General features: G+C 36.0%; 4 protein-coding genes and 1 long non-coding RNA gene across 6 annotated transcripts; all 5 read left to right on the forward strand.

The window, feature by feature from the left end:
• Nucleotides 1–320: 320 nt before the first annotated feature.
• LOC111807407 lies at nt 321–3,336 on the forward strand. The gene is made up of 9 exons (XM_023693120.1): nt 321–532; nt 1,170–1,246; nt 1,449–1,677; nt 1,796–1,950; nt 2,044–2,089; nt 2,173–2,264; nt 2,410–2,506; nt 2,823–2,879; nt 2,985–3,336. The coding sequence occupies exons 1-9, from the start codon at nt 380–382 to the stop codon at nt 3,120–3,122; spliced, it is 1,044 nt and encodes a 347-aa protein (XP_023548888.1). The 5' UTR covers nt 321–379; the 3' UTR covers nt 3,123–3,336.
• Nucleotides 3,337–4,718: 1,382 nt separating this feature from the next.
• Nucleotides 4,719–6,521, forward strand: LOC111807684. Its single transcript, XR_002816975.1, has 3 exons — nt 4,719–4,904; nt 6,261–6,362; nt 6,441–6,521. It is a non-coding gene; the product is annotated as an uncharacterized LOC111807684 (long non-coding RNA).
• A 795-nt stretch (nt 6,522–7,316) lies between these two features.
• LOC111807681 (mavicyanin-like) lies at nt 7,317–9,190 on the forward strand. Of its 2 annotated transcripts, XM_023693507.1 has the most exons (4): nt 7,317–7,605; nt 7,706–7,912; nt 7,987–8,695; nt 8,787–9,190. In XM_023693507.1, the coding sequence occupies exons 3-4, from the start codon at nt 8,488–8,490 to the stop codon at nt 9,137–9,139; spliced, it is 561 nt and encodes a 186-aa protein (XP_023549275.1). In that variant the 5' UTR covers nt 7,317–7,605; nt 7,706–7,912; nt 7,987–8,487; the 3' UTR covers nt 9,140–9,190. The 2 variants fall into 2 exon arrangements, with proteins under 2 accessions (XP_023549275.1, XP_023549274.1); XM_023693506.1 differs by having other exon boundaries at nt 7,320–7,605; nt 7,706–8,695.
• Nucleotides 9,191–11,466: 2,276 nt separating this feature from the next.
• LOC111807680 lies at nt 11,467–14,482 on the forward strand. The gene is made up of 9 exons (XM_023693505.1): nt 11,467–11,678; nt 12,316–12,392; nt 12,595–12,823; nt 12,942–13,096; nt 13,190–13,235; nt 13,319–13,410; nt 13,556–13,652; nt 13,969–14,025; nt 14,131–14,482. The coding sequence occupies exons 1-9, from the start codon at nt 11,526–11,528 to the stop codon at nt 14,266–14,268; spliced, it is 1,044 nt and encodes a 347-aa protein (XP_023549273.1). The 5' UTR covers nt 11,467–11,525; the 3' UTR covers nt 14,269–14,482.
• Nucleotides 14,483–15,873: 1,391 nt separating this feature from the next.
• Nucleotides 15,874–19,025, forward strand: LOC111807682 (cytochrome c oxidase assembly protein COX19-like). The gene is made up of 4 exons (XM_023693508.1): nt 15,874–16,050; nt 17,433–17,521; nt 17,600–17,697; nt 18,741–19,025. Exons 1-4 carry the CDS (start codon nt 16,041–16,043, stop codon nt 18,823–18,825), a joined length of 282 nt encoding a protein of 93 aa, XP_023549276.1. The 5' UTR covers nt 15,874–16,040; the 3' UTR covers nt 18,826–19,025.
• The last annotated feature ends 63 nt before the right edge of the window (nt 19,026–19,088 follow it).

Genomic DNA, 19,088 nt, shown 5'->3' on the forward strand with positions numbered 1-19,088 from the left:
CGCCTCAAAAATTACTTTATTATCCGAGAATAAATTAGTGAAATTCTCTACTTATTATTATTATTTTATTTATTATTATTATTATTATTATTATTATTATTTTTGTAGGAATTCACGGGATCATGTTCCATGCAGAGATTTTTATTTTTATTTTTATTATATATATATATATATAATATTAAATTAAAATAATTATTTGAATAGATAATTAATAATTATTTTATATTTATTTATTTATGAAATTCCACGTAATCAGAAGCATGCAGAAACGAGTATTTATTGGAATGGGTGCATATAAAACGCAAAAATGCCCACTTCTATCCACGACCGAAAAAAGAGCATTACTATCTTTATTTGAAATTTCTTCTGGGTCGTTACAATGAACGTGTCCGACAGTGTCGTCGAGTCGGATCCCATCGGAATCGACGAGTCGTATCGCCCTCTTCCTTCTCTCTACTTGGCCTTCTCCTTCATCTGGCTCCTCTGCGCCTGCTCCTGGACTGTTAACACCTACAAGAATCGTCACTTTCAGGTTCGAATACTTTCATTCTTCTTCACTGTTGTTTGTTCATCTTTGATTCTGTGGAACGGCGTGCTTGAAGCAGCTTTCTGAGGTTTGAAATTCGTTTAGATTCAGAGCTGATTTGGTTGATTTTGATGAATCGTTTAGTTGTTTGTTGATTCTTGAAGTGAACACTGTGAATGTTCAATTTCTGCATCGATGGAGCCTACTTTGACCATTTCGATTCGATTAAATTATACGTAATTTCATATCTCTCTTCCCCTGACATACTAGAAGAGTACGTCTGTTTTCAACGGACCTACGGACTTTGGAGGTTTTAGTTCGATCTCTATGCAGTATCCACTATTTAATTTCCGAGAGGATCGTACTGATTAATTCGTTAGATTATTCAGTTTTCTAACTTGTCTCTGTTTTGATTCTGTACTTTATTTCCGAGTTAGTCGTTGGCCTAGTTTTGATACAGAGATTAGGAATTGTCGCCTTAAAAATTGACGGATAAGTTCTTTAATTGCTATTTGAGAATTGTGTATTTAGCGTTTACTTCTGATTTTTCAATCATCGTCGTTTTTGTAGCTCGAGGAGTGGATTTTGAATTGATTATGACTTCCTTTTCCTTTTTTTCTGGATTGTTGTTGCACGAGAGCAGACCAATAACTTGCAGTGGTCACTTGCTTCCGTTCCTCTTCTAAAAGCGTTGCAACTAACTTTATCTTTCCTCTTCTGGTACGTTTAATGCATTTTCCGATACTCTTTTCCGTTTCGTTTTTGTTTTTGGTTAATTATAAAACTGTCAGTAATCAATTTCGACATTAAATCTTCACACAATCGGATTTGGAATGAGATTTATCTGCAAATTTCGTAATTGTTCTTCACTTTTCGATTTTCTCTTGGCCCATCTGAAATCCTATTAATTGTACAATTGCAGGTATTCATGCTTTTACATTCAGACATGCTCCTTATGGATGTCATTTGGGGTATATGTAACTGGAGTGCTCTTTCAGACAGCTTCTGTTGTGTCATTTTTACTTATTTCCCATGGTTATTGTATCATGTCTGAGCACCTTTCAGTTTATGAACGACGAACAACTGCTTCAATTGGCTGTATTTTTTACTTGACACTTGTTGGCTACCGAGCATCCATACCTTACTTCTCTGTGAGTTTACTAAGCTGCCTCTCCAACTTTCAGCAATTAATAATATGCTTAAGAAATGATTGCTGCTGCACAATTTCACTTCCCTTGGTTCTTACTTCCAGCTTCTTGTTTGCTCCAGGTCCTACTTCTGCTCAATTACTTCATTTCCTATTATGTGATCTTCCACCACATATATCAAAATATACTAGTATTGCAAGAACAACTCAATTTTATTATGGAGGAGGATGTTCAAGCAATGCACGATGCCATTCACACAAAATACAAGATGCTCAAGTATGCATTTATTCTGTGTAGACCCTTTTCTACATATCATATTTAGATGGTAATTTTTCATCCAAATCCGTTGCTTCTATTTGTATTATACAGAAAATTCCAAGGAATCATGCAAATTGTTGCCATGGCAGAAATTGTGGTATGAATTTGATATTGCAACTTACCATTCAATCGATTTTATATATTATGTATGGATCAAATCCTCAATTTTCTGGTTTTCAGATATTCTTGAACGTAGACGATTCAGTTGAAATTTACTGGCTTCGTCTGTTAGTACGAGAATGGGCACAATTCTGCATCTTCAGTTACATTGGGTATGTAAATGCATATAATCACACTTTTATGCGGTGATATTTTGTACAATATATATATATATATATATATATATATATATATAGATAGATAGATAGATAGATATATTGAGGTAAGGTTATTAGTTTTTTCCCTCTCTATATGCAGGTGGATCTTTAGGTCACAAGACATGGCTCCCCGTTTCTCTGTTATGCCAACTGTTAAGTCTGAAAATAGTAGGATTGTGCCTCCTATTTATAGCATTGTAAGTTATTTTGTTCCTTACTGGGAAAGTAGTTTAGGTTGGAATCATTCACGCCGAGGTTGAGTTTGACTTAGAAAATCAGCATAAATGCAATGAATACAGAAATCCTTTTTTTCACCTAATTTTCTGTTGACATGTTAGTATAGTATGCTTATAACTAGTTGAAGGGATTAAATTAAGCCTTTAGACGCAATTTTAAATTTAACACTAGAATAGGTTTTTGTTTGGTTTGGTTCGGTTCGGGCTCCTCTCGATCTTATTCGTAGTTAGAAGTTAGAAAGGGTTTCTGCATTTACTAATGCCGCAAGGATTACAGGAAGTGGATGCAGCAACTTTTAGAGAGGTTAGCACTCATAATTGGCACATTGGCGTGGTAAGTTCTTTGAACTAGTAATGTCATGTTATCTCATACCCACTTTGATGTTTGTAAACATGTTGCTCCTACAATACATTTTGACAATTTGTCTGTGCAACACAGCCGACCTCGCTGTCTCGTAACGAAGGTTCTAAGGATTCGTTCATCGTGATTATTCAGCATCCTCGTGCGTATAATGCCAACAATCAATCCATGCCAAACCCAGCAGATTTTGGATCTTCGCCTGCAGATGAGACATGACATTCCTTTTCTTTCCCCTTCAAAGAGGTTACACCAGTTGACAGTTTATAGAAAATGTTGACAGCAAATCCCTTTTGCTAGGCCAGGTATTAACTTCCATACGATTTACAGAATCAAATTGTACATTCTTTTCTATGTACTTCCACGGTTGTTTACAACTGACAGATGTAAACTGATTCCATACTAAATGAAGTATACCTCCCTTTCACTATAACCCTTCAATCCTGCTACAATTAATTCACATTAGAAAGTGAATATCAACTTTTGGCTGTGATATATATATACGGGCTTATATGCATAGTGATTAGTATCTATCCTTTATGGCTAGGACTACTGGAGTATCTAATCCAATTCATTCTCCTAGCTTTCGTCTCCCAGTGTCAGTGTTGGCCCCAGCAGAGTATTTTTGCCGTTAGTGTTCTTTCTGATCTCTATGCATTTCACCGGTCCACCAAAAATTCCTTCTACCCCTACGGTACTAGTTTCCAATCCAGGGCAAACTGTAAACTGTCTATCCAGGGTTGAGTTCTGGGATTTGATACCTCTATATATATAGTTTAGAAGGCTCGAAAATAAACTTAGAAATTAGATAACTATGTTTGCTGTTACTAAAAATGTTATCAAAATTTTATATAAATAAAATTCTTATAATTAAGTAGTTTAATTTTAGATAATTAACCATTGTAATTACTTTATAAAAAAAATAAATTATTTTAATAAAATTTGTTAAGAATTTAATCATTTAATTTTGAAACTTATCCACTAAATTGACATAAACTTTCAATTTATTTACCTTGTTTTATGTGTCAGTGCCGCATAGGCAATAAAAATATATGGATTGTTTATTTTACAGGTGCCAAGTATTTTAAATTTGTAATTGTATTTATTTACTAATATAATATTTAATTAGCAAATTGTGGAATTGGGCTGGACTTTTTCGGTTGGGCTTTGCCAATACCCGGCGGGCCAGTTATTAATATGGGCCTAATCATCCAATTATGGAATTGGGTTGGACTTTTTCGGTTGGGCTTTTCCAAATCCCGACGTCGGCCCAGTAATTAATCTGGGCTGAAGTAGCAAATTGGAATTGGGCTGGACTTTTTCGGTTCGGCTTTGCTACTACCGTCGTCGGCCCAGTTATGAATATGGGCCGAATGAGCCTATTGTTGAATTGGGCTGGACCTTGAAAAATCCCAGGCGTCGGCCCAATTTTGAATATGGGCCGAATGAGCCAATTTTTGAATTGGGCTGGACTTTTGGTTGAGCTTTGCCAAATCCTCGGCGTTGGCCCTGTTATTAATCTGGGCCGAATTATTAAATTGTGCAATTTGGCTGGACTTTTTCGGTTGGGCCTTGAAAAATCCCCCATGTCGGCCCAGTTATTAATATGGGCCGAATTAGCAAATTGTGGAATTGGGCTGGACTTTTTCAGTTGGGCCTTGCAAAAGCTCCGGTGTCGGCCCAGTTATTTATCTGGGCCAAATTAGCAAATTGGGACTGGGCTGGACTTTTTCAGTTGGGCTTTGCCAAATCCCCGGCGTTGGCCCAGGTATTAATCTGGGCCGAATTCGCAAATTGTGGAATTGGCCTGGACTTTTTCATGTCATGCAGCTACAGAATTTCGTCTCTGATTCTTTTCCGGCTGGCTTCAGAGTAGTTTATCTCGATCCACTAGCATATCACCGGCGACGGTCAATCGATCTTGTTCGCGACTTGGCGGTCCGTATGATTCAAATGAAAATTTCTATATCGAGATTTCAGGAATTTCCACAATGAGTGCAGGTACTCTACGAATCCCGATGGTTACAAACATAAGCATGTTTTCCTTTTTCTTTTCTTTTCTTTTTTGGTTGAACTTATGTTAATTGCGAGGAGAGGATTCGAATGGTTGAGGGAGTAGGATCTCGATTCTTGCTGTTAAATTCATAAGGTTCGGGTAAGTGACCGATTGTTCAAAGAGCTCGTGTTTTAGCCTTTTTTGGACCTCAAACTCGTTTGGAAAATGAAAAGATTGGCAGAATTTCACTTCTAAATAAGGAGTTTCTATCAATTGATTGAATCCTATGAATGGTTCTTCAGCAATTTGTGTGATGGGGAGCTTGCTATTGCATCCTTTTAATTCCCTATCAGATGGGTGGAACTTTGAACATTGAAACTTCGAAGTTAGGTGGGTTGATGGTGGTGTTTTTACATGTCTATTAATAGAGCATATTCTTCAATGTAGAATGACTTGAATTACTTGATGACTATAGAGAATGCATTGAAAAAGAAGATGCATGTTCTTTCGCGTACCACCAATCCTGTAGAGAGTTGTCAGTTTCTTAAACATGTTCACCAGATTTTTAAGATGCTTATAAATGACTGGTAGCTATCATTCTTAATGGGGCTCTGAATAATTTCGATTTAGTTCTTGTTTCTTAGTATAGCTTTGTATCTCAGGCAGTGATTGCCATCATTTGCATCCAATATTTTACTGTAAGTTTTATGATCTGCAAATGAACAAAGAGCTGGTTAAAATTGATTCTTACGTGCACATTACGTTTAGCTTTGTGAGTGATATGCATATTACTTGGAACGAGTGAACCCGGAAACACTAGTTAGCTTATCTTTGCGATATTCTTTCTTCTTTGAGTTTTAATGGATAGAATGGAGGTTGTCAATTAAAATGTGGTTTGGATTGTGTTTTACAATATATGAATCCTGAGAACCATTTCATACACTGAAAATGGGTAGACACTTTTGTTGAGGATATCAAATGACACTTTTGTTGAGGATTATTAAGAGTAGTCCCACATTGGCTAATTAAGAGGAAGATCAAATGACACTTTTGTTGAGGATATCATGAGTTTATAAGTAAATAACACTATCTCCATTGGTACGAGACCTTTTGGGGAAACCAAAAGTGCTCAAAGTGGACAATATCGTACCATTGTGAAGATTTGTGATTCCTAACAACTGAATTATTCTATATTACCTAAATTTGTGTTCGGGGGAGGGACTGTACCAAGAAAAGTCATAATTAAAAGCTTAGAATGCTTTGGTGGTGCAAAAGAGGAGAACCGGTTTATACTTAAAAAGAACGTCACATAGAATGGTATGGTTTCTTTTTCAGCTAATTTGATTTCGTGAGATCTTTAGTGATCCTTTGCAGGTGGTTCATTTGGAGGGAATAGAGGATTGAGACCCGTACCCCCAGAGAAAGGAGTCTTCCCTTTGGATCATATGCACCTCTGCGACCAAGTATTTCCTTTTTGGAATATTTTTTCAAGGAATCTTTGTGTTCTTTTCTTGTTTCATGATGCATGAGCTTTATTGCAGGAGAAGAAAGAATACCTCAATTGTCTTAAAACCTCTGGTCACCAATCCGAAAAATGCAGGCACTTATCGAAAAAATACCTTGAATGTCGTATGGAAAAGTAAGATTCTTGACTTTTTATATCATCTTTTGTATAACAAAAGTAGCTTTGCTTTCTTATTTAAGATTCATAAACTTTTTGTTTGCGAGAACCTGGGTTGTTTATTATAATCGTATTAGTCATCCTTCATGGCGGTGCATGGTCAAGTATTTAAAAGTTTTTATCTTTTCAAAATAAATTATGCTAATAGTCCCTAGTAAAGGAATTAGGGTGGCCATCATAAACACAAAAATCAAGCTTTTCAGAGGCCTGCAGTTTCTAGAGCGTCAGCTGACCAAATTCCTAACTAAAAATGCCAACTTTCCCTTCTTTCTCTAGCTCGGTTAGTACCTACTAACTTCATATGCCCTGAAAACTTGGAATGGACCTTTCCTTTCTTTTCTAACCAATTCTACACTTTCTGAAAATTCTCGCCATCTTTGGCCTGAGGGGTAGGGTCTAGTTTTTTTTATTAATTTTTTTACCGGGTAAGTGTGAGATCCCACATTAATTAGAGAGGAGAACGAGTGCCAACAAGGACGCTGGGCTCCAACGGGGGTGGACTCGTCCCACATCGGTTGGGAAAGAGAACGAAACATTCTTTATAAGGGTGTGGAAACCTTTCTCTAGCCGACACATTTTAAAAAACCTTGAGGAAAAGCCTGAAAGGAAAAAGCCCAAGGACGACAATATTTTGTTATCAATGGGTTTGAGCGGTTATAGTAACTTTCTTTTGTTTTTCTTTTTTATCAAATCTTTCAGTTTCTGAAACTTTAGAAGACTGGTGAGAGAGAACTTTAAAATCTTACCTTTCTTACCTTTTTATATTTAAAAAATGGAGCCATGTGCCCTCTCCTTCCGTTTTTGCTCCGCTCCTATTTGGCTCACCATTCTCCTTTTCAGACGAGTAAGAGTTTGCATCTTGGTTCATTTTACATCTGGAAGTAAACTAGGTTGGCAAACGCCGGGAATGAATTTTTGAGTTATCCTTGCCATTGTCTAGCTTGCTGTGACGGATCTTGAATTGACAGGATATTGATTTGGAAGCTTTGCGGATTTTACACGTTTGTTATGAGCGTGCAAAAGAGGTACCATAATTTTTCTAGGAAGTTCAAACGAACAATCATACAAAATTTCTTCATACTTATAATGCGACATTTTAATCTCCTTGTTTCTTGTATTTTATAGATTTTGCAACAGAACAGGAAGCTCATGGATGTGGTGATTGATGATCTTATTCAAAAGAAAAGTTTAACAAAAAATGAATTCCTCCATTTGGTCGAGTTGCACGGCTCGATCAAACCACCGCCTCCAAGCATCATCGACCTTCGAATCGCCAAACGAACCAAGCTTCAGGAGGTGGAGAAGATGAAGAAGAACCAAAAGAAAATAGCGGTAGGCATCAGCAATACCTCATAAACATGAATCCCAAAAACCATTTCTATCACGAGTTCACAAATTTCTAATAGTGACAGTGAAAAGTCCATTGCCTGAGATGGAAGACGGCACAAATACTCGCCTTCCAAAGACCGGTTCTTCCCGGTCATTCCCGGCGATGAATTGGACGATATCGACGGGTAAATCTGGTCGATCAGTTCGCGAGCAGAAGAAGATGAGTATTGTTTTAGTTCCTTTTCAATTCTATCCCATTTGGAATCTGTAGTTTCGGAGTTAACAGTGTTTACACAGATTTTTTTCACCATTTATGTCGCAAAAAACTTTACAAGAATGGAGGCTGAACAATGGGCCTAATGACTTTCTGGGCCCTGATTGTGTTGTTCCATGGGCCGAGGCCCAACCCAAAAGCCTCCCAAGTCCGAAACGACCTGATTTTTCACCAAAATAACCGCCCACGTTCACCGTTTAAAGTTTAAACCACCGCCCACTCTCTTCCCAAGCCTAAATAAATTAACCCTCCCCATCTACTTATTTCAAACAAAACACCCAATTTCTAAGCCCCTTCCATCGGAATGAAGACAACAAGCTTACCGCCACTATCTGTTCTTAACTATATGATGATCCTTTCCACTGCAATAATGGCGGCCGCCGCCGTCTCCGCCGCCGCTTTTGAGTTCAAAGTCGGCGACGAGATGGGTTGGCAACTTCCCAAGCCGAACAACTCTGAATTCTACAGTTATTGGGCCTCCATTAACCGATTTCAAATCGGAGATTCTCTATGTAAGTCGGTCATTGTATTAATATCATCAATTTCTTTAATTTGGAAGATTTTAAATAAGAAAATCAATTGTTTTTTTTGCCGCCAATGTAGCTTTTGAATACAACAATGATTCGGTTGTGATGGTTGAAAAATGGGATTATTATCACTGCAATTCAAGTGATCCAATACTGAGTTTCGACAACGGGAAAGGCGTTGTAAAGCTGGACAGGGCAGGCGCCTTTTACTTCATCAGTGGCTTTCCGGATCACTGTAAAAATGGCCAACGCCTCCTCGTTCAAGTCTTGTCGCCGCCGCTGCATGATCTCATCGGCCCTTCGCCTGAAGCTTATGGTGATGATGCTCCTTCGCCGTCGTCCAACAATGCTGGAGTTTCTGTTCAGATCATTAACCTGGCCGTGATCATCTTCCCCATGGCTGCCGTTGTTGGATTGTTGCTGTTCTGATCCTCTTTGAACCTAATTGTTGCTTGGTTTGTTGAATCTTTTTGTTGTTATTATGGCTTTCATCGTGTGTCGTTTCTCGTTTAATATATTTTCTAATCATTTCCTCTCGAAGATTAAAAATTGAATGGCTTAAATGCTACTGTACTCAAAATCCATTGAAATTTGCTTTTGTTCTTAACTTTTTTCACAAGTTATTTCCACACCATCCAAAAGTCGGATTTCAATATGAGGTTCGACATGCGCCTTTGAAGTTAAGTCTGTCCCTACGAAAGATAAAAGTTTGCCAAATTAAATGTTAATTGAACACCCAACAGATGATGAGACTGCATGAAAGTTCGTCAAAATCATGCTACTTTCAACCATATCAAATATGTTTCAATCAAAATATACTATAGGGAGAGACATAGTGTCAGCTCTCCATCACCTTTGGGCCATATTACCTAAGTAAGTAGAGTGGGCGACCATTGCAAGACGAGCCACCACCCTTAGACTATATTACCTAAGTGAGTTACCCTATGACATAATGTGTCATAGGGTGAGCGACTATTGCAAGACAAGGGTCTTGAACATCTTCCTTTAAAAATAGATTTTTCGAGGACAGTGTCAGATGAGATAATTCATGCCTTCGATAGTACCTTTGAGGTGTCTGACAATAAAGACGACTCATGGATAATTCTCGATAAGCGTAATCAAGCAGACTAAGAGAGACGATAATGTCTCGAAATTTGCGATGACAAAATTATACGTGGATGAACCCACCTAACTAATTATTAGCATCGAAAAGTCAACCAAAGAAGAATCCAAAGCCAATATTTTTTAAAATAAAAAAACATTTGACTCTTTGAATAATAATTAAAGGAATTTTGAAATTGGTATCCTACTCTACCAATCACACCATAACTGCTTAACAAAGCATTCTAACCCATTAGAACCTGTTCGTTCACCTAATATTACATTTATATATATCAACCTTCAAATTAATTTTCTTTTCCATAATCTTTACTTTTTTTTTTCCCTCATAATATAAATAAAAATAAATAAATAATAAAAAAATACAGAAGTTTATTAATTTTTATTCATATATAATTATTATTTGTGGGTCTTTTCAAATCCTTAGGTTCCAAATATTTTCCGACCAAAAGCTGGAACATGGTCTGCACGTCCTATGTAGATCATTTTTATTTTTTCTTTTATTATTTTAAAAAAATCATATTTTTCTAATATATTAATAATTAAAATTTTATAAACTTTAAATATTCTTAGTTTTTTTTTTTAAGTCGAGTAGAATTGGGTTATAACCCTACTTTCGAGTTAGTCAGGTTGACCCGACCAAAAAAATGTCAACCCAAAACTGAATCAAAATTTTCAATTTCCAAAAAATTCAACTCAACCCAAATCGAAAAAAATATAACCTAACCCGTCTTTATAGTTTGGGTTGGGTAGTCTAAGTTGATCGGGTTACTGGTTCATATAAAAACCCCCTAATTTTAAGATTACTATTTAATTTAACATTACTTGAATTAATTTATAATTTTTTTTAAAAAAATATTTTTTTTGAGTAATTAATCATGTTGGGTGAAAAATATTTAATTGTTGAATATGGAATAAATTAAATTAATTTATGGTTTTTTTTTATTTTAATTTTTGAAATGAAAAACAAAATAAGGTGATAACAATCTTTAGGTGATGGAGTTGATGTTCCGAAAATTTTGGTGAATTAGTTAATACGACATCATGCCACCAACCCACATTTTCTGTGTGTCATCTCAAATTATCATTTTTATATTAATTAATTATTTTGTGTTTATTATTTAATTAATCCTAATTTTGGCATATTCTACCTCATTTTTCAATTATATATATATATATAAACATTTTAATATTTAAAAAAAAATAAAGATTTTGAGGCCAAAATTGTTGCTATACAAAATAAAAATTATTTTGGAATAATTTAAAATCATAATAATTCAGAATTAATTATTAATTTTATTTTAAAATTTTTTCAAACGCCTCAAAAATTACTTTATTATCCGAGAATAAATTAGTGAAATTCTCTACTTATTATTATTATTTTATTTATTATTATTATTATTATTATTATTATTATTTTTGTAGGAATTCACGGGATCATGTTCCATGCAGAGATTTTTATTTTTATTTTTATTATATATATATATATATAATATTAAATTAAAATAATTATTTGAATAGATAATTAATAATTATTTTATATTTATTTATTTATGAAATTCCACGTAATCAGAAGCATGCAGAAACGAGTATTTATTGGAATGGGTGCATATAAAACGCAAAAATGCCCACTTCTATCCACGACCGAAAAAAGAGCATTACTATCTTTATTTGAAATTTCTTCTGGGTCGTTACAATGAACGTGTCCGACAGTGTCGTCGAGTCGGATCCCATCGGAATCGACGAGTCGTATCGCCCTCTTCCTTCTCTCTACTTGGCCTTCTCCTTCATCTGGCTCCTCTGCGCCTGCTCCTGGACTGTTAACACCTACAAGAATCGTCACTTTCAGGTTCGAATACTTTCATTCTTCTTCACTGTTGTTTGTTCATCTTTGATTCTGTGGAACGGCGTGCTTGAAGCAGCTTTCTGAGGTTTGAAATTCGTTTAGATTCAGAGCTGATTTGGTTGATTTTGATGAATCGTTTAGTTGTTTGTTGATTCTTGAAGTGAACACTGTGAATGTTCAATTTCTGCATCGATGGAGCCTACTTTGACCATTTCGATTCGATTAAATTATACGTAATTTCATATCTCTCTTCCCCTGACATACTAGAAGAGTACGTCTGTTTTCAACGGACCTACGGACTTTGGAGGTTTTAGTTCGATCTCTATGCAGTATCCACTATTTAATTTCCGAGAGGATCGTACTGATTAATTCGTTAGATTATTCAGTTTTCTAACTTGTCTCTGTTTTGATTCTGTACTTTATTTCCGAGTTAGTCGTTGGCCTAGTTTTGATACAGAGATTAGGAATTGTCGCCTTAAAAATTGACGGATAAGTTCTTTAATTGCTATTTGAGAATTGTGTATTTAGCGTTTACTTCTGATTTTTCAATCATCGTCGTTTTTGTAGCTCGAGGAGTGGATTTTGAATTGATTATGACTTCCTTTTCCTTTTTTTCTGGATTGTTGTTGCACGAGAGCAGACCAATAACTTGCAGTGGTCACTTGCTTCCGTTCCTCTTCTAAAAGCGTTGCAACTAACTTTATCTTTCCTCTTCTGGTACGTTTAATGCATTTTCCGATACTCTTTTCCGTTTCGTTTTTGTTTTTGGTTAATTATAAAACTGTCAGTAATCAATTTCGACATTAAATCTTCACACAATCGGATTTGGAATGAGATTTATCTGCAAATTTCGTAATTGTTCTTCACTTTTCGATTTTCTCTTGGCCCATCTGAAATCCTATTAATTGTACAATTGCAGGTATTCATGCTTTTACATTCAGACATGCTCCTTATGGATGTCATTTGGGGTATATGTAACTGGAGTGCTCTTTCAGACAGCTTCTGTTGTGTCATTTTTACTTATTTCCCATGGTTATTGTATCATGTCTGAGCACCTTTCAGTTTATGAACGACGAACAACTGCTTCAATTGGCTGTATTTTTTACTTGACACTTGTTGGCTACCGAGCATCCATACCTTACTTCTCTGTGAGTTTACTAAGCTGCCTCTCCAACTTTCAGCAATTAATAATATGCTTAAGAAATGATTGCTGCTGCACAATTTCACTTCCCTTGGTTCTTACTTCCAGCTTCTTGTTTGCTCCAGGTCCTACTTCTGCTCAATTACTTCATTTCCTATTATGTGATCTTCCACCACATATATCAAAATATACTAGTATTGCAAGAACAACTCAATTTTATTATGGAGGAGGATGTTCAAGCAATGCACGATGCCATTCACACAAAATACAAGATGCTCAAGTATGCATTTATTCTGTGTAGACCCTTTTCTACATATCATATTTAGATGGTAATTTTTCATCCAAATCCGTTGCTTCTATTTGTATTATACAGAAAATTCCAAGGAATCATGCAAATTGTTGCCATGGCAGAAATTGTGGTATGAATTTGATATTGCAACTTACCATTCAATCGATTTTATATATTATGTATGGATCAAATCCTCAATTTTCTGGTTTTCAGATATTCTTGAACGTAGACGATTCAGTTGAAATTTACTGGCTTCGTCTGTTAGTACGAGAATGGGCACAATTCTGCATCTTCAGTTACATTGGGTATGTAAATGCATATAATCACACTTTTATGCGGTGATATTTTGTACAATATATATATATATATATATATATATATATATATAGATAGATAGATAGATAGATATATTGAGGTAAGGTTATTAGTTTTTTCCCTCTCTATATGCAGGTGGATCTTTAGGTCACAAGACATGGCTCCCCGTTTCTCTGTTATGCCAACTGTTAAGTCTGAAAATAGTAGGATTGTGCCTCCTATTTATAGCATTGTAAGTTATTTTGTTCCTTACTGGGAAAGTAGTTTAGGTTGGAATCATTCACGCCGAGGTTGAGTTTGACTTAGAAAATCAGCATAAATGCAATGAATACAGAAATCCTTTTTTTCACCTAATTTTCTGTTGACATGTTAGTATAGTATGCTTATAACTAGTTGAAGGGATTAAATTAAGCCTTTAGACGCAATTTTAAATTTAACACTAGAATAGGTTTTTGTTTGGTTTGGTTCGGTTCGGGCTCCTCTCGATCTTATTCGTAGTTAGAAGTTAGAAAGGGTTTCTGCATTTACTAATGCCGCAAGGATTACAGGAAGTGGATGCAGCAACTTTTAGAGAGGTTAGCACTCATAATTGGCACATTGGCGTGGTAAGTTCTTTGAACTAGTAATGTCATGTTATCTCATACCCACTTTGATGTTTGTAAACATGTTGCTCCTACAATACATTTTGACAATTTGTCTGTGCAACACAGCCGACCTCGCTGTCTCGTAACGAAGGTTCTAAGGATTCGTTCATCGTGATTATTCAGCATCCTCGTGCGTATAATGCCAACAATCAATCCATGCCAAACCCAGCAGATTTTGGATCTTCGCCTGCAGATGAGACATGACATTCCTTTTCTTTCCCCTTCAAAGAGGTTACACCAGTTGACAGTTTATAGAAAATGTTGACAGCAAATCCCTTTTGCTAGGCCAGGTATTAACTTCCATACGATTTACAGAATCAAATTGTACATTCTTTTCTATGTACTTCCACGGTTGTTTACAACTGACAGATGTAAACTGATTCCATACTAAATGAAGTATACCTCCCTTTCACTATAACCCTTCAATCCTGCTACAATTAATTCACATTAGAAAGTGAATATCAACTTTTGGCTGTGATATATATATACGGGCTTATATGCATAGTGATTAGTATCTATCCTTTATGGCTAGGACTACTGGAGTATCTAATCCAATTCATTCTCCTAGCTTTCGTCTCCCAGTGTCAGTGTTGGCCCCAGCAGAGTATTTTTGCCGTTAGTGTTCTTTCTGATCTCTATGCATTTCACCGGTCCACCAAAAATTCCTTCTACCCCTACGGTACTAGTTTCCAATCCAGGGCAAACTGTAAACTGTCTATCCAGGGTTGAGTTCTGGGATTTGATACCTCTATATATATAGTTTAGAAGGCTCGAAAATAAACTTAGAAATTAGATAACTATGTTTGCTGTTACTAAAAATGTTATCAAAATTTTATATAAATAAAATTCTTATAATTAAGTAGTTTAATTTTAGATAATTAACCATTGTAATTACTTTATAAAAAAAATAAATTATTTTAATAAAATTTGTTAAGAATTTAATCATTTAATTTTGAAACTTATCCACTAAATTGACATAAACTTTCAATTTATTTACCTTGTTTTATGTGTCAGTGCCGCATAGGCAATAAAAATATATGGATTGTTTATTTTACAGGTGCCAAGTATTTTAAATTTGTAATTGTATTTATTTACTAATATAATATTTAATTAGCAAATTGTGGAATTGGGCTGGACTTTTTCGGTTGGGCTTTGCCAATACCCGGCGGGCCAGTTATTAATATGGGCCTAATCATCCAATTATGGAATTGGGTTGGACTTTTTCGGTTGGGCTTTTCCAAATCCCGACGTCGGCCCAGTAATTAATCTGGGCTGAAGTAGCAAATTGGAATTGGGCTGGACTTTTTCGGTTCGGCTTTGCTACTACCGTCGTCGGCCCAGTTATGAATATGGGCCGAATGAGCCTATTGTTGAATTGGGCTGGACCTTGAAAAATCCCAGGCGTCGGCCCAATTTTGAATATGGGCCGAATGAGCCAATTTTTGAATTGGGCTGGACTTTTGGTTGAGCTTTGCCAAATCCTCGGCGTTGGCCCTGTTATTAATCTGGGCCGAATTATTAAATTGTGCAATTTGGCTGGACTTTTTCGGTTGGGCCTTGAAAAATCCCCCATGTCGGCCCAGTTATTAATATGGGCCGAATTAGCAAATTGTGGAATTGGGCTGGACTTTTTCAGTTGGGCCTTGCAAAAGCTCCGGTGTCGGCCCAGTTATTTATCTGGGCCAAATTAGCAAATTGGGACTGGGCTGGACTTTTTCAGTTGGGCTTTGCCAAATCCCCGGCGTTGGCCCAGGTATTAATCTGGGCCGAATTCGCAAATTGTGGAATTGGCCTGGACTTTTTCATGTCATGCAGCTACAGAATTTCGTCTCTGATTCTTTTCCGGCTGGCTTCAGAGTAGTTTATCTCGATCCACTAGCATATCACCGGCGACGGTCAATCGATCTTGTTCGCGACTTGGCGGTCCGTATGATTCAAATGAAAATTTCTATATCGAGATTTCAGGAATTTCCACAATGAGTGCAGGTACTCTACGAATCCCGATGGTTACAAACATAAGCATGTTTTCCTTTTTCTTTTCTTTTCTTTTTTGGTTGAACTTATGTTAATTGCGAGGAGAGGATTCGAATGGTTGAGGGAGTAGGATCTCGATTCTTGCTGTTAAATTCATAAGGTTCGGGTAAGTGACCGATTGTTCAAAGAGCTCGTGTTTTAGCCTTTTTTGGACCTCAAACTCGTTTGGAAAATGAAAAGATTGGCAGAATTTCACTTCTAAATAAGGAGTTTCTATCAATTGATTGAATCCTATGAATGGTTCTTCAGCAATTTGTGTGATGGGGAGCTTGCTATTGCATCCTTTTAATTCCCGTGTGGTTCTACCTATCAGATGGGTGGAACTTTGAACATTGAAACTTCGAAGTTAGGTGGGTTGATGGTGGTGTTTTTACATGTCTATTAATAGAGCATATTCTTCAATGTAGAATGACTTGAATTACTTGATGACTATAGAGAATGCATTGAAAAAGAAGATGCATGTTCTTTCGCGTACCACCAATCCTGTAGAGAGTTGTCAGTTTCTTAAACATGTTCACCAGATTTTTAAGATGCTTATAAATGACTGGTAGCTATCATTCTTAATGGGGCTCTGAATAATTTCGATTTAGTTCTTGTTTCTTAGTATAGCTTTGTATCTCAGGCAGTGATTGCCATCATTTGCATCCAATATTTTACTGTAAGTTTTATGATCTGCAAATGAACAAAGAGCTGGTTAAAATTGATTCTTACGTGCACATTACGTTTAGCTTTGTGAGTGATATGCATATTACTTGGAACGAGTGAACCCGGAAACACTAGTTAGCTTATCTTTGCGATATTCTTTCTTCTTTGAGTTTTAATGGATAGAATGGAGGTTGTCAATTAAAATGTGGTTTGGATTGTGTTTTACAATATATGAATCCTGAGAACCATTTCATACACTGAAAATGGGTAGACACTTTTGTTGAGGATATCAAATGACACTTTTGTTGAGGATTATTAAGAGTAGTCCCACATTGGCTAATTAAGAGGAAGATCAAATGACACTTTTGTTGAGGATATCATGAGTTTATAAGTAAATAACACTATCTCCATTGGTACGAGACCTTTTGGGGAAACCAAAAGTGCTCAAAGTGGACAATATCGTACCATTGTGAAGATTTGTGATTCCTAACAACTGAATTATTCTATATTACCTAAATTTGTGTTCGGGGGAGGGACTGTACCAAGAAAAGTCATAATTAAAAGCTTAGAATGCTTTGGTGGTGCAAAAGAGGAGAACCGGTTTATACTTAAAAAGAACGTCACATAGAATGGTATGGTTTCTTTTTCAGCTAATTTGATTTCGTGAGATCTTTAGTGATCCTTTGCAGGTGGTTCATTTGGAGGGAATAGAGGATTGAGACCCGTACCCCCAGAGAAAGGAGTCTTCCCTTTGGATCATATGCACCTCTGCGACCAAGTATTTCCTTTTTGGAATATTTTTTCAAGGAATCTTTGTGTTCTTTTCTTGTTTCATGATGCATGAGCTTTATTGCAGGAGAAGAAAGAATACCTCAATTGTCTTAAAACCTCTGGTCACCAATCCGAAAAATGCAGGCACTTATCGAAAAAATACCTTGAATGTCGTATGGAAAAGTAAGATTCTTGACTTTTTATATCATCTTTTGTATAACAAAAGTAGCTTTGCTTTCTTATTTAAGATTCATAAACTTTTTGTTTGCGAGAACCTGGGTTGTTTATTATAATCGTATTAGTCATCCTTCATGGCGGTGCATGGTCAAGTATTTAAAAGTTTTTATCTTTTCAAAATAAATTATGCTAATAGTCCCTAGTAAAGGAATTAGGGTGGCCATCATAAACACAAAAATCAAGCTTTTCAGAGGCCTGCAGTTTCTAGAGCGTCAGCTGACCAAATTCCTAACTAAAAATGCCAACTTTCCCTTCTTTCTCTAGCTCGGTTAGTACCTACTAACTTCATATGCCCTGAAAACTTGGAATGGACCTTTCCTTTCTTTTCTAACCAATTCTACACCCTCCCTCGCTTTATAGTCCCTCAGGGTAAGTTAAACGGATTTAGGAAATTGCAAATGCTTTAGAACCAGTTGAAGTAATATTATGCCCATTGATTTCGGTTTATGATTTCAGTTTGAACTTGGGATACATTTCTTTTATTAAGCAAATGGTTTGGAGACAATTTCTTTTATGATTTCGGTTTGAACTTAGGATACATTTGTCAAGTGCAAATGAGAAGGTAACTGGATTGGAATCAAGCTAATTTGACCTTTACTTTCTCGTCTATGATGGCTCTCTTCTTCTTCTTTGAGTTACAGTTCCACTATGTTTCATTTCTTTTCCTACACTGCCACCTGAATTATTTTGAGTAACAATAATTGATTCTCAGAAAATTTGCACCGCTTTGTTTCGACTCCTAATCAAATGCTATGNTTGACCTTTACTTTCTCGTCTATGATGGCTCTCTTCTTCTTCTTTGAGTTACAGTTCCACTATGTTTCATTTCTTTTCCTACACTGCCACCTGAATTATTTTGAGTAACAATAATTGATTCTCAGAAAATTTGCACCGCTTTGTTTCGACTCCTAATCAAATGCTATGCAAATTGGTGGATTTGTTTCAACTTTATTTTAAGTATTTCACGTCATTTCATTGGATTCTTGCAGGAATTTAATGGCAAAACAAGACATGACGGAACTGGGATTTGAGACTTCGAGCCAGGCCAGTCTCTCTGGTGATAAATTGGAATAAGTCTAAAATTGTTCGGCCACAGAACCGTTTACTCACTTGTTCAAGTTATATCATCAACCAACCCTTCTATAACACGCTTTGAAGGAAGGAAATGTGATTTTTCTTAATGTATTGTCCTTCATAACAGTGCCTCTTTAACTCCTTGCGTACATCTCATATGTTCTTATCAATTTTTCAATATTGAGAGTAACTTTTCAACAGTTTTTTCAATTTGATTAGAGAACAAAGTTACAGGTGGTTGCGTTTCAACTATATTTGGCGCA

Source organism: Cucurbita pepo, chromosome LG12 (assembly GCF_002806865.2).
Source record: "Cucurbita pepo subsp. pepo cultivar mu-cu-16 chromosome LG12, ASM280686v2, whole genome shotgun sequence".
NCBI classification, from domain to species: domain Eukaryota; kingdom Viridiplantae; phylum Streptophyta; class Magnoliopsida; order Cucurbitales; family Cucurbitaceae; genus Cucurbita; species Cucurbita pepo.

What these genes read in the sequence shown, in the direction of transcription:
- LOC111807682 (XM_023693508.1), top strand. An exon ending in ATATGCACCTCTGCGACCAA is followed by an intron (nt 17,522 to 17,599) that starts GTATTTCCTTTT and finishes GCTTTATTGCAG; the next exon opens with GAGAAGAAAGAATACCTCAA. An exon ending in CTTGAATGTCGTATGGAAAA is followed by an intron (nt 17,698 to 18,740) that starts GTAAGATTCTTG and finishes GGATTCTTGCAG; the next exon opens with GAATTTAATGGCAAAACAAG.
- LOC111807680 (XM_023693505.1), top strand. Translation starts at nt 11,526, where the DNA reads ATGAACGTGTCCGACAGTGTCGTCGAGTCGGATCCCATCGGAATCGAC. An exon ending in ACTTTATCTTTCCTCTTCTG is followed by an intron (nt 12,393 to 12,594) that starts GTACGTTTAATG and finishes GTACAATTGCAG; the next exon opens with GTATTCATGCTTTTACATTC. An exon ending in TGCCTCCTATTTATAGCATT is followed by an intron (nt 13,653 to 13,968) that starts GTAAGTTATTTT and finishes CAAGGATTACAG; the next exon opens with GAAGTGGATGCAGCAACTTT.
- LOC111807407 (XM_023693120.1), top strand. Translation starts at nt 380, where the DNA reads ATGAACGTGTCCGACAGTGTCGTCGAGTCGGATCCCATCGGAATCGAC. An exon ending in TTGCCATGGCAGAAATTGTG is followed by an intron (nt 2,090 to 2,172) that starts GTATGAATTTGA and finishes TCTGGTTTTCAG; the next exon opens with ATATTCTTGAACGTAGACGA. An exon ending in ATAATTGGCACATTGGCGTG is followed by an intron (nt 2,880 to 2,984) that starts GTAAGTTCTTTG and finishes TGTGCAACACAG; the next exon opens with CCGACCTCGCTGTCTCGTAA.
- LOC111807681 (XM_023693507.1), top strand. Translation starts at nt 8,488, where the DNA reads ATGAAGACAACAAGCTTACCGCCACTATCTGTTCTTAACTATATGATG. An exon ending in TCAAATCGGAGATTCTCTAT is followed by an intron (nt 8,696 to 8,786) that starts GTAAGTCGGTCA and finishes CCGCCAATGTAG; the next exon opens with CTTTTGAATACAACAATGAT.